The sequence below is a fragment of the Physeter macrocephalus genome, chromosome 11, assembly GCF_002837175.3.
Source record: "Physeter macrocephalus isolate SW-GA chromosome 11, ASM283717v5, whole genome shotgun sequence".
In the NCBI taxonomy this organism is placed as follows: Eukaryota; Metazoa; Chordata; class Mammalia; order Artiodactyla; family Physeteridae; genus Physeter; species Physeter macrocephalus.
This window is the reverse complement of record NC_041224.1, coordinates 177,444,037-177,457,925: the sequence shown is the minus strand read 5'-3', so window position 1 is coordinate 177,457,925 and position 13,889 is coordinate 177,444,037. Positions and strand designations below refer to the sequence as shown.

General features: G+C 60.0%; 1 protein-coding gene across 1 annotated transcript in view; it reads right to left on the bottom strand.

Annotated features, from left to right (window-relative positions):
• Positions 1 to 2,336: 2,336 nt before the first annotated feature.
• Positions 2,337 to 13,889, bottom strand: part of HHIPL1 (HHIP like 1) — a 27,368-nt gene continuing 15,815 nt past the window's right edge. The window contains exons 6-9 of the mRNA XM_024131085.2: positions 12,138 to 12,283; positions 8,904 to 8,985; positions 6,162 to 6,244; positions 2,337 to 3,851 (exon numbers count right to left, since the gene is read on the bottom strand). Coding sequence (XP_023986853.1) covers positions 3,316 to 3,851; positions 6,162 to 6,244; positions 8,904 to 8,985; positions 12,138 to 12,283 — 847 coding nt within the window. The 3' untranslated portion in view covers positions 2,337 to 3,315. The remainder of the gene's footprint in view (positions 3,852 to 6,161; positions 6,245 to 8,903; positions 8,986 to 12,137; positions 12,284 to 13,889) is intronic.

Below are 13,889 nucleotides of genomic sequence, written 5' to 3'. Positions count from 1 at the left end.
CAGAGACCTGGAGTGTTGTTACCCGAGGCTGACACCACGGATGCAGTCCTGGGTGCTGGGTCACACCTGGGACATCCCTGCAGCGGTGGCTCCAAGGGCTCCAGAACTGAGCTGTGTGATGCTGGGCAGAGGCCGTCCCTCTCTGGGCAGGTGCTGAGAGATCCCTCTAGCTGCTGACTGGAGGCCAGGTTAGAGGCAGTGAGGGCAGAGGCCTGTAGGGAGCAGGGGGAGCCTTGGCCCAGACTAGCCTCCATCCGCAGCGGCTTTAGAGGACTCGGAGGCAGGATCAAAGTCCCTGGGGACAGGGTCGCTTGTGACTGCTCCCTTGGCTTGCCGAGGCTGGTGGTGGAGTGAAAGGAGCCCTGGACAGGGAGTCTGCGCCTAACCCTTCCCCTCCCTGGGCCTGTGTCCCCATCTGGGCAATGATGGGGCCCAACGAGGGGGCCGCTGAATTCAGTGCTCTTGAGGTGGCACAGCGTGACAGCCCACAGCTGGGGCTCCAGAGCCAGGCTGCCTGGTTTCTGATATTGGCTGTGTGACATTTGACAAGTAACTAAGGCCCCCTGGGCCTCAGCTTCCACATCTGTAAAACGGGTGGGAGGGTGACCCTAGCACCTACCTCGTAGAGTTAATACAAGGATTAAAGAGTGACTAATAGGTAAAGCCTTTAGAACAGTGCCTGGCGTAGTAAGTGCTCAGCCAATGTCAGCCGCCTGCCCTTACGATTACTAGTAAAACAGCAGTGTGTCTCTCTGAGCCTCCTTCTCCGGAGTCGGGCCGCAGCCTCAGCCTTATCTGGAGCCTGAGGGGTGATGGGAGGGGAGCACCCTTCCTGCAACACTGACGGGCCAAGGCCAGCACTGCCCAGAGGAGTGACGGGGCCTGGGACCTCCCCCACTTGCCCCGACAAACAACAGTGACGCTCAGGGCCCAGCGGAGGGCTGGACCACGCCCCTTGCCACTTGGGGAAAGTGCCACGGGCCCCAGATGGCGGCCCCAGGCTGTGGGTGCCGAGGTGCAGCCGGCGGTGCCCACCTCCCGGGCCCTGTGGCGTCGTGTCCTCCAGGCCTTGAACTGAGGAAGGGGGCTCCACGGGGGGGGGGGGGGAGGGGCAGGGAAGAGCACAGAGGAGCCCTAGGAAGAGGAGGCAGAGGCTGCCAAAAGCCATACCCCGCCTCTAGGCCAGAGGGACCAACAGCCCTGGTCCTCCCGCTGAGCAGGGCCATGGTGCTGCCCTGCTCTGAGGGCCCCGAGGGCCACCCCGCCTCCCCTGGGCTCCAGTCCCAGCTCGGCCCCATCTGACCAAAGGCCTGGGACACTCAGCCTCCCAGGTTCATTTCCCCTGGATGGTGACCACGGGCCCTCCCAGCTCCTGACACTTCAGGATGTCCCAGCGACCTGAGAAGATGCCCGCTCAACCACCCCAGGCACGGCCGCCTGCCTGGCAGAAGGGGTCCACGGGGGTCTCCGTCAGCTATCTCCCAGCAAGGCTGGCAGCCCACAGCGGGCAGGGGCCCTGGGCCACGCTGAGACTTTCTGCGGGTATAGCCGGGGGGTTCAGCGGTTACACACCTGGCGGGTGCTAGGGCTAGCCAGCTCGTGTTCGGATTTGGCTTCCCCCTCCCTGGCTGGTGAGCTCAGCTAAGGTATCTAAGCTCTGTGCACCTCAGTTTCCTCATCTGTAAAAGGGGAGGAAGAGGGCGGTTGTAGGATTGAATAACTTCAGGTATGCGGCACCGTTCTCACGACGGCGCCCAGCACACAGGCCACACCCGGTGGCGGGGTTAACTGTGGTTTCCACGCGGGGCTCAACAGGGTTAGAGGAGCCACAGGGGTCTGGATCCCCCGCCCACCCCGCTTAGGGCAGAGGTAGGGGGGAGTTCGAGCGGCGACCCTAAAGCTTTTTTCTGCAGCCTCATACTCCACACTCAGCTTCAGCGAGCAGCTGGGAGACCCCGACAGGCTTCTGCCTGCACCATTTCCTCTGCCAGGCACACCGTCCCTAGTGCCAGCTCAGCTCCCAGGACAACACCCAGGGTGGGTTTCCGGGATGCCCCACCCAGAGCCCTCCCCCACTCCCCCCGACACGGGCCATATCCGGTCCTCACTGCTCGGTGACCATCTATGTGTTTCCCCGCCCCCCGGCCCCGATCAGAGGCTGAGCTCAGCCGTACTTGATGCCCCTTGACCGGCCTGGCGTGAACCAAGGCTGAGGCCCTTAGTGGGCAAAGGAACTTGCACCTGAGAGCAGGACAGAGGCTGCAGGCCCAACCCCCTTCCCCACCCCCTCCCTCCGCTTCCAGGCAGGTGTGAGTCAGAGAAAAGAGGCAGGAAGGGGGTTTGTAAACAAACAGTCACGCTGTTGGCACAGCACTGGGTGACAGAGCATCAGTGGTCTCACTGGGTCCGTAGCCCGGTCGGCCCCCCGGGGTTGGGCTGAGGAGGCAGAGGGTTCCCTGGGATTTCGCTGAGCAGGGTGGGTGGGGAGTGGAGATGACAGAGGTGTGGCCCCGGCACCGGCTTGAAAGTGGAGAAATCTGAAGGCTCGCCAGCGACCGTGGTGCTTGGAGTGGCTGGGTGCAGCGTGATGCTGAGGCCGAGAAGGCTTCTCCCGGAAGTCATCCAGTGCTCCCTGCCAGCCCACCCCGGCACTCGCTTCCTCCTAGGCAGCCTGACCTCGCTGGGGCAGCCGCAGCCCAGGGGTCACGCTGGACCCGTCAGTCTGATGACTTCCCTTGGCCCTACTAGATGCCTTCGTGCTCTCTTCAGCAACTCTGACTGCCGGGCCACCGGTCCATGCCCTTTGGGCCACGTTCCTCAAGCCGTGCTCCAGCTGGTCCGGGGCCTTCCACTCCCCACCGTGGGCAGGGCAGGCCCGGCCCCCTCCCTCCACCCACCGGCTGTGCCTCTGTTAGTGCGGCGAGGTCATGTCCGCCCTTAAAGGGCAGCCGCCCTCGGTGCTCAGGGTTCTACCAGACTGAGCTGCTGCCGCTGCTTGAGGTGCTTGGAGGTGAGCAAGGAGCACCTCAGGCTGCAACCACACACCCGCAGGGGCCACACGGATCCCAACACGTACTGCGGCTGCGGCCTTTCAAAGACGTTCCTGCGTGGGCAGGAACACACACAGAACACGCGTGCGCTGCACGCCCCACATGCGCATCCACAGGACAGCATTACGGATGGGCCACCCCTAGGCCACCCCCCACGTCCCCCTCCACGCTCAGACTCGGGCGCACCCACCAGGCGCGCACAGGGTGCACGGCTCGGGACGCACGATGGACAGCCAGGCCGGCCAGACAGTCGGACGATGCTCGCCTACAGATTGGGGTCCTCGCGGCTGCACACGACGCCGGCGTCCTCCTCGTGGCCGCAGTTGTGGGAACCCAGGCCGGCGTGCGCGCACTCCAGCAGGTTGCGCTCGCTGCCTGTGCAGCGCACGTCGTCCAGCAGGATGGGCAGCGTGTGACCCTCGCCGAACTCGGCACGCTTGGTGGCCCGCACGGCGTACGCGAAGCCCAGCTGGCGGCACACGACGGCAGCGCCCTTGGTGTCCCAGGCGTCATCGCACACGGTGCCCCAGCGTCCGCCCGCGAACACCTCCACGCGCCCGCGGCCTGGACTCAGGCCCGCGGGCCGCACCAGGCGCACGGCGCCGTTCGAGGGCTCAGGGACCGCGGTGCCCAGCCGTCCCCGCCGCCGCCCGCCGCCCCGACGGCGCCCGGGCCGCGGGGTGGGTCGTGCCGGCCGCAGGGTGGGCGTGAGAGGGGCGGCCGTGGGGCGGCTGCGGCGGGGAGCCTTGGTGGGCGCGGGCGGCGCGGGCCGCGGGCTGCTCTCCGTCCTCCGGATGAACTCTGCGCAGAGGAAGAGCCTGTGTTCGGAAGGACCCCGGCCGCCCCAGCCCAGCCCTCGCGACCCCACCCCACCCCGGCTCTTCCCCCCGGAACGCAGACCCCAGGGGAAGATGTCCTCGTCCTGCCCTCTACTCAGACCCCGAGGATGAGGTGCCCCAGCGTGCTTCTTGCGTCACCCTGGCCCCACAAGATGCCAGCTGCTTCTGCAGCCATTCTGCACGCCCTTGCCGGCAGCTGCTTCGTGCCTGTGCCGCTGGGCCTCTCCCCAGCCCCATCCCTCGTCCCCCTCTGGGAGTCCCCCGGCTGGCAGGGGGAGGACCTCACGCTGGTGGCAGGGAAGGAGTGTCTGGGAGAGCTTCTCAGAGCAGATGACGCTTTCCGGCTCCGGTCTCTGCTTTCAGGGTGAGGAAGCTGGGGACGCTGACGGGGGCGGGGGGCGGGGGGCTGCCGTGGGCGGGGGGCAGGCCAGCAGGATGGGGGCCGGCCTGCCCGGGGCCCCGCTGCTCAGGTGAAGCCTCCCCTCCAGGCTCCCAAGGCTGCTGGTGGCCCTGCCCATCACAGGGGGGCCGGCCAGGAGCTCTCTAGGTGTGGGGCTGTGGGTCACACTGACCCCCGCCCGTTGACCCCTCCACGGGGACCTGGACTCATCAGGTGTCGGGGAGCTGCGGTGGGTGATTCCCTTTGTCCCTGCAGGACGTGGCCCTCACGCTTGGCCCAGGTCAGCCATGGGGCTAAACGTCACTCCACATCAGACACTCTGCCAGGCACTGCCTCCCTCAGGGGAGGTGGAAACCCCAAACTGCTCGGTTACTATGGGCAGGGATCCCGGGGCCACCGGCCAGTCTCACTTGGAAAACCACTGAGACGGGGGCTGAGAAAGGGCCTGGATACACGACCAGGTGCAGGCTGGGGCCAGGACATGGGCCAGACGCTCCCCCAACCTGTACCCTGGCCCCCACTCCACCCGCAGGGAAGGACTTCCAGCTCCCAGGGCTCTTGCTTCTCCGGCTGCCTTCACTGCCTAGGCTGCCCTTCCCCGACCTCTGCAATGCACTTTCCTCTCCATCCAGGCTCAACCCTCAGCCTCCAGGACCTTCCCAGCCCGCCCCCTCCACCCCCAGCTCTGCACTGCTCTGGGTCCCCATGGCGCCCAGTACAACTTCTGTCACGGGGCCTGGGACACTAAATGACCCCTCTGTCTGTCCCAGCCAGGACTGGGCCCGGTCTGACTTCTTCTGTGGCCCCAGCATCCAGCACAGAGCGGGTAACTAACAGAAATGCAGAAACTGCTGAATGAGTGAATGGAAAACTCTGCCAAGGCCCCAAACCAACTGCAGCTGGAAGTAAATTCCCCAAACACCCAGCTTCCGCAGCCTTCCTCTTCCTGGCGGGGCACCCCTTCCTCGGGGCCGGGTACCCCCCCCCACCCAACCTCCCCCTCTTCCTGCCCCCCACCCCAGTCAGCCAGCTGGAGACCAGCGGGGCACACTCAGCCCACTGAAGCATTTCCTTTGGCCCACAGGGCGGTTTTGAAAATTGTGAACAACTTGCCAATATTTCCAAATCGGGAGATTGTACAATAACAGCCCCAGAAGGCAGGGACCATATCTGCTCGCTCAGCGTTCCAGCCCCAGTGTGAAGCACATATATGTGGTGGATGGATGGATGGATGAATGGGTGGATGGATAGTCTGCTTGTCTTGAGAACTGGAAGATCTGGCAACACTGGCTCTCGCTCTGCTCCCACCTAGCTTGGACCCAGTGGAACAGCCTCTCCTCGGGCCATACCCTCTTCAGATGGCCCCAGATCCCATGGGTGGCCACTGTGGCTTTGCCTGGCCCTCGGCTCATGAGGATTTGTACCCCTCTCTCCCCACCAAGCTCGTCAAAACAGAACCATCGTATAGCAGACCCAGCCCAAACGCTCCCCTAGGCGCCCTTGAACCTAGAATAACTCATTCCAATCTTGCTCATATATAGATATACCCTCTTTCTCTGTCCCTCCCTCCCAAGAACTCTGAGTGAACCTTGCCTGGGACCAGCTATTTCTCCCTCTGCCGTGCTCGTCGTGAGGCCTGCAGCCCCTTGCAGCCACCCGCCGCGGCCTGGGACTGGCAGACACTGCATGAGTGGAAGGAGGTTTAAGCGGTTCCACCCACTCCTAGTATCTCCTGTGTACGGGGCCCAGTGCTGGGCATGGGGGCCAAGGAAGGGCATCCAGGCCCAGCTGAGAGCATCCACATCTGGAAGAGGGGCAGCGGGTGTGGGTTGCAGGAGCTCCCGCTGTGTCCCCACCTTGGCGGACACTTACCTTCTTTGGGCACGAAGTGGATGACGCGGCCCCGGACCTTCACGTGGGCGGCTTGGATCTGACACTTGCCGGGTGGTGCCCGTCTGCCGACACACAAGAGGTCATGAGCCGCACCCTGGGAGCCCGCCCTGAGCATGCCCCTCCGACATCACCTGCACCCTGAAGCCAGGTAGGAAGGGAAAGGAGGGCCGGTGTGCGCTCAGGCCTGGGCACGTGTGCGTGGTCACAACAGTGGCCGCTTACGGAGCAGTGTCCCCGCTGCTCCACGCCTCCCAGACCCCAAGAGTCCGACCCCAGGACAGGGACCCCCTATAACGGCCTGCCAAGTGCCCGCTCAGCCTCTGCCTGAAGAGCGGGAGGGCCGGTGGCCGCTTCTAATTCACAGCATGAAGTGTCCTTGGGATGTGATCAAATGTCACAGTCCTTCTCCCCAGCCTGCCGGTCCAGCTCCTGTAACTGTCACCACAGCCCCATTCCTGCACTGTACCCTGGTCCCATTCCCCACAGCCTCTGAGGAGGGTTTCTCTCTGCCCCTCTGGTTCTGGGATTTCTGGTGATACAGAATCAAAGGGAAAGTTTAAGTCGATCTAAAGAATAAAGTGGGGAGAGAGAGAAAGCCTCGGGGCTGGCAGCAGAGCCGAGGGCTCTGGGGGCCTTGGAGTGCGAGGTTGGAGAGGGCTGGGAGAGAAAAGAGCCTGAGAAGGGTTGCCAGGGCTATGAATTGGGTCTCCTTGGACATCTTTAAGGGGCACAAGTAAGGAATGGAATCCCATTTTAATGAGCTTCTGGCCGCTGATCTGTGAGTCTTTGAATGGGACCGACCCTATTCTGGGACCAACCCACGTGGGTCCAAGACTTCAATGGGTCCCAAGAGCACGAGGGGAAAGCCCAAGGGCTGAAGCAGCCACGTGACCTGGGGTGGCTTTCAGACAGCCCCGGCAAAAGAGGGAAACCGAGGAGGGACGTGGGCCACTCCCCCCAGAGGTTGAAACACAGCCCAGCACACGCCCTTCTCCAAGCTGCAGAAAGCGTGGGTTTTCTGGCTGCTTTGAACTCCACGTAATAGCCGCACGCTTCAGACCCACCCAGCTGGGTTTTGTTCCTTAAGGAAATTACATAAAAATTTTTGCCCTGCCAAAGGGTAGGAGATACACCCAAAAATGCCACAGTGGCTATGTCTGGGCGGCAACGGATGACCCCACCCTACCCCCTCCGCTTCCCATTTCTTCATTTTCCAAATGTTCTGGAATGGCGCCCCTCCGCAATATGCTGTGGGTGCACAAAATTACACGGATTCCGAAAGAGAAAAATGAAAAAAGCGACGAGAAGGGTCACGGAGGGAGGGAGGGAACGGGGTCTAGCCCGTTGCTGGCTCCTCCCACCCACGAGACCTTGCGCAGAAATCCCTAAGCCTCGGGTTCCCTCTGTTGTGCGGGGGGCATATGAGCCCAGAAGGCTGCTGCACAGACTCAAGGAAACAGTGGGTCTCAGGCAGCATCTGGCATGAATTAGGTGATATTTCCTTGGAGAAGCACTTTTCAAAAACTGGAAATAACCTAAATGTCCAAGGGATGGAGCAGGCAATCACGGTGCGGTGACTCAACAGAAAATTACGCCGCCATCAAAAAGGAGCCTCTTCTGAGGGTAATGCTGCAACGTGGAAATGCTTACGCAAAATAAGGATATAGACCTACGAAGGAAAATGCAGAGCTTGCTTGTGTTGCTCCACGACGACGTAAGCCCAAAGAGGGCGGAGACCTCGGGGAGAGGCAAGGAGCAAGCGCTTGTGTTTTTCTTGATAAATAGTTATGTCAGTAATTAATAGCTTTGTGCTTTCAACAGAGAAGCGTGGTTGGGCTTCCCTGGCGGCGCAGCGGTGGAGAGTCCGCCTGCCGATGCGGGGGACGCGGGGTCGTGCCCCGGTCCGGGAGGATCCCACGTGCCGCGGAGCGGCCGGGCCCGTGAGCCGTGGCCGCTGCGCCTGCGCGTCCGGAGCCTGTGCTCCGCGACGGGAGGGGCCGCAGCGGTGAGAGGCCCGCGGACCGCCAAAAAAAAAAAAAAAAAAAAAAAAAAGTGTGGTAAACAAGGAATGTCTGAGAAGCTGTCACAGACTAGAGGAAGCTAACAGGACATGATGACTAAATGTAATGTGGGATTCTGTATAGGATTCTGGAGAAAAGGACACTAGGGAAAAACTAGAGACATCCTTTTGTTTTTAAAGTATGGAGTTACCTCAATTAAAAAAAAAAGTGCGGCATTTAATGAATAGTAATGTACCAAAATTGGTTCATTAATTGTGACAAATGTACCATGATAATGTAAGACGTTAATAATAGGGAAAACTGAGTGAGGGGTATATGGGAAACTCTGTACTATCTTTGTAACTTGTCTGTAAATCTAGAACTGTTCTAAAATTTAAAAAAAGAATTTAAAAAAATGTGATGGTGGGGCCCATATTTATGGGCCCCCACTGGTATCTTTGGCGCCCTCTTAGCATGAACGGAACTGGACTTTGAGGCTGGCAGATCGGTTTTGCATCCTAGATCTGCCCCTCACCAGCAGTATGAACTTAGCTAGTCACTAACCCTCTCTGGGCCTCCGTTTTCTCATCTGAAAAATGGACATATTAACCACAACCACCTTAAGGAGTGGTAGAGAGGGGAAAGGAGGCACTGGAGGGGAGGGCTCCTGGCAGACGGCAGGAGCTGAGGCCACGACGGGGGTGGGGTGGGGGGGACTCACCTGGAGGGGTCGATCATTTTGTAGACAACCCCACTTGCCACTGTGGCACTCGGCACTCCCGTTGACATGAAGTACAGCTCCCCTTGGACAAGAAACAAGGCAAGAAGTGAGAACACTGCCTGGAATACCATCCCGGCCAGCCCAACGGCCCCACCTCACTTCTGAGGTGCACCCCAACCTCAGTGAGCCAGGAGGGGGGATGCTGCAGGTCCCCAGAACTGGAAACCGAGGCTGAGAAAGGCGTCCAGATGTGCCCAGGGGCCTCTGCAGCACAGCCTCCCGGGCTGCCGGCTGCTCTGCCAGGACCCTCTCAGGCTCTGACCTCTGGACTCTTGTCTCCTCCCTGGTGACCCAGCCCCACCCCTGGTCCCTGCCTGGCTTTCATGCCCAGGACCACACACCTCTGGGCACCAACGGAGGTCCACAGCCCAGCTCCCCACTGACTGCTTACTGCTGACTCAGCTTCCTCATCCCCAGAATGGGCCTGTCTCATAGGGCTGTTGTAAGGATGAAAAGAGCACACAGTAGATGCTCCATCAGTATTAACTCTTATTGCTGTTGTTATTGTCATCGTTGCTCAGGGTCTAGGTCCTGCCAAGTCCTTGGGGACACAGTCTCTCTCCACTGACCAGCAGGCACCTCCCAGGCAAGTAGCAGGGGCAGAAGAGTTCGTGCCTCGGGAGCCTCTAGTGTGAATCCCAGCTCCTGCACTTGGCCCCATGTGAGCTCCAGCGGCTCCGGGACAGCCCCACGCAGAGCCTCTGTTTGTAGAAATGGAATTATGAGCACCTGGTGCCACGGATGCTCTCAGGGAAATTGAGTTCTCTGCTCTCTCCCCACCCCCATCCTGCCCCCTGGCCCTTGTTGCCACAGGTACCCATGCCCAGGAATTAAGCTGCATTATTCTCAGCTTCCAGGTGAGAAAACAGAGGCTCAGAGAGGTCAAGTGACTTGCCCAAAGTCACGCAAATGGGGAATGGTTAAGCAGGCCCGGAACTCAGAAACATCTGCCGTCCCCAAGCCCACGCTAATGTAGGAGACGTGGTAGCTGGAAGGCCCAGACACAGGCCACAGGTGGCTCACTGTGATGGTTCAGCCACGCTAATACCTTCCGTCCTTGTAAGAGGCAGCAGCGGAGAGCTCTCCCAAGGATGGGGGCGGGGCTGGTTTCCCCAAGGAGAGGCCAATACAGACAGTGAGAAGGGAGCTTGAAGGAAAGCATGTCCCTGGTGACTGGTGCAGTCAGGGAGGGCTGCATGAGGGAGGTGTCTGAGAATCAAGGCCCAGGAAACCTGGGGAATTCTGGAAGGGGAAGACACTTGAGAGGTGACCTGTGCCACTCGGGTAGACCAGCTGTGGCGGGGAGCTGGGGGCTGGGGAGGGCAGGATGCTGAGTGGTCAGTGGCCCCTGACCTCCCTCCAGGAGCACCAGCCCTGCCTTGGTGGCCGGTGGGAGCGGGGGCGGGGGGCAAGTTGGTGCGGGGAGGAAGAGGCCCACAAGGTGTGACGCACACCATGGGAGGAAGCAGGGCCCCTGGCGAGCAGGTCCCTGCTGGACAGTCCATAGGCACAGCTATGAATTTGCACGTGGCTTTGAGCCTTACTTCCCTTTCTGGGCTCCTTTCTGGAGAGAGGCCCTGGGGAGCGGCCACTGTCCCCTCCCTGGCTGTGCAGCCCTCCTTGACGCTATGCTCCAGGCGCTGGAGCAACTCGGAGCTCCCCACACATTCTGCGCCCTTGGCCTGGATGCCCTTCTCCATTGTCTGCCTTTGCCTGACCAAGCTTGAGCTTGAGGTCCTGCTCTGGGAGGCCTCCAGGGGCCAGGCTATGTCCAGTGCCCCCCACCCCACGACCAGGCAGGAAAAGTCAGCCTCAGTGTCCCCATCTGTAAAGCGACAGCATTGGACCGGGTGCACCCCAAGGCCCCATCCAGCCTTAATCTGCGGGAAGCCCCCAACCCCGTGCACGGGCGGGGAGCCCCCATGGCACTGCTAAGCCCTGCCCGGGGCCACACTACCCTCCTGGTGTCTGCGGTATGGACTGTCCCTGGAGGACACCGGGCCAGCAGAGGTCCTTGTTTTGCAATTTGCATGTGTCAGAAGATCAAGCAGAGAGGCAGAGGCCAGAGGGAGCTGGGAGAGGTTTGCTGGCATCAGACCCCCAGGTCTCTGTGCCTTCCGGGGCCACCTGCCCAGCTCACCAACATGCTATCCCTGGGCTGTCTGTCTTTGAGGGGCCTCCTCCTGGCTGTCCATCCCTTGGTGTCACTCAGAGGGCTGAGGAAGGGCCCCCTGGGAACTGCGCTTTCCAGGCCCTCCTCTGGGTCTGGGCTCTGGAGGGGGAGGAGGGTGGGGGGAGGGCATCCCCCCCCTTGCAAAACATGTTAACTCCCTAATGACCAAAAGAAATGGCTTTCAAGGGCCCAGTGGGCTCAGGGAGGGTGGTGGGGTCTGAGGCTGCCCTTTTGAAAATTTAGACTCTGACGGGTATCGGTTCAACAAAGGTTTCCCAGACTCAGGCCTGGGGGCTCTGGGCACTGGGCCCTGCAGGGGACACCTCTCGAAAGGCCCCTGGGAAGGCGTTGCTTAGTAACCTGGCCAAGCATCCACCAGGGCCCACCGGGGGCCCCTCAGCTTTTGTCCGGGGACAATCCAGGGCCCAGGACAAAGGCGGGATCCAGCCTCCATGGCCCTTCTTCCTCTCCCCTCCCCCTCTGTTCCTCTCATTGAAAACACAAGTGCCTGAATGGGGGACCCACTAACAGGCAAGAAAGCGGTGCCCACCACTTTCTGAAGACAATGCGGCTTCATTTATAGGCCCCGATACGTTTGCCATCAGGAACCCAGGGAGCTGGAGGTCCCCGGGGAGGCACTCTCCCCCCACCTGCCTGCATTTCCACCATCACAGATCCTTTCCTGGTCCCATAACTGCCCTGGACTCTTACCGGTGGGCTCACGCTATATCCCTCCTGGCAACCCTGCCCAGGGTGAGAGCTGGGGAAAGGGAAGGACGGGGACCACTGCTCCCATCTTCCAGATAAGGAAGTGGAAGCTCAGATGAGTGAGAACTGACACCGAAGCAAGGCGCAAGCCCTCCGAACACGTCACTCTCCAGCCAGAAGGTGATTTCAGGCCTGAGGTGCCATCCCTCGAATCCCAGGCCGGAAGGACCCATGGGGTGGGGCACAGTCCCAGGCATTGGCAGCCTGGATGGAGAGGCCTCAGGAGCGCTCACCGGCCTCGTCCTCCGCGAAGGAGATGATGTGTGGATAGTAGTTGTTGATGAGGCCCGGGAACGCACAGGTCTGGCCACGGCCCATGCAGATCTCGTTGTACCGCCACTGGCCTGTCCCCAGGTTCTCTCGGAGGGACATCAGACGCCTGCAAAGGAGGATGGGCTGTGGGGTCATGCCTGGCAGGGTGCCCGAGGGAACCCCACCCACCAATCCATCCATCCAATCATCTATTATCCATACGACCAGGACCATACATAACTTGCAGGGTCCAGTGCAAAGTGAGCATTCAGGGCCCCTTGTTCAAAAAGTACTAAAAATTTCAAGACAGTAACAGCAGAGCATTAAACCAAGCGTGGGCGCTTCTGAGACGGAGCCCCGTGTAAGCGCACAGGCCGCACATCCATGAAGCCGGACTCACGTGCAGTCTTTACTGAACACCTGCTACGTACCGGGAGAAGCACAGGGGTGAACAAGACCAGCTTGGTTCCTGCCCCCTCAGCTCAACCCCACCTGCTGAGCAGCAGGAGGCAGTCAGAAGCTGACTTCCAGTTCAGAAGCCTCCAAGGCTGGTGCCCAGGAGTTTCCACATACTTTGGAGCTGCCTCCACTTCGGAGCGTGAAATGGAGAATTTGGCATCTTCAGAAAATGTTGATCTTGTCCCTTACTCCCTTCTACGCCTGTCAATCACCTATTGATACTTTCAGGCCCTGCTCGGTCATCCCCTCCTCTGGGAAGCCCTCCTGACTGCCCCTGTGCTGGGCTTCCCCAGCACTGCTCGCAGGCTCTCTGAGGCCGGACTCGAGTGGACCGAGTGTGGGTCTGTCTCCCTGACTTGGGTACGAGGTACTCTTCAACTCTGTTGCTTTGGCCCTGGCACGAAGCCTGACCCAGCAGAGGGGTTTGGGAAGTGTTGGCAAAATTCATTGAATTTCCGTGTTCGGGTGGCTTGGGCACTCCTGGGGGATGGCAGAAGGGAAAAAGGAGAATCGGGGTAAAAAACAGGGGTTTCATCTAGACCCATTTTCCAGATGGGATAACTGAGTCCCAGAGGGAGACCCTAAGCTGGGAGAAGGACCCAGCAACCAGAGGCCCAGGTCACGGTTCTCTGTCAGCTCCAGCTGTAGATGCACTGGCCACAAAGCCACCCTAGGTCAGCAGCCTGGAGGAGGTAAGAATTCTGCCAGCCTCAGGCTTCCTTATTTCCTCTCCCGAGGGACCCAGTTCAGCTGCCCTTACATGGAGAGGCTAGGGTGGGAATAATTAAGAACTGGTGGTCCAGTGGTTAGAATTCCACGCTTCCACTGCAGGGGGCCCAGGTTCAATCCCTGGTCAGGGAACTAAGATCCTACAAGTTGCACGGTGTGGCAAACAAACAAACAAACAACAATTCATTTCACATGAGGCTGGAAGGGTCCTTAGGTAACCAACAGATCCTTCCACCTTATTGAACGAGCAAGCAAACAAACAAACAAAACACAGAAATTGAGCACGTTCTAGATTCTAAGTGCCGTATATGTATGAACAGGTCTCATACAACCCTAGTGAGCAGGTACTATTATCATTTTGCAGATGAGGAAACGAAAGTACAGAGTGGTGAAGTAACCGGCTCAAGGTCACATGGCTAATAAGCGTGCCAGGCTTTGAACATAGGCCATCTCGGCTGCACTTTTAATTTTTAAAAAAGATTTTTTAAATTCTTTTATTTTTTGCGGTACGCGGGCCTCTCACTGTTGTGGCCTCTCCCGTTGCG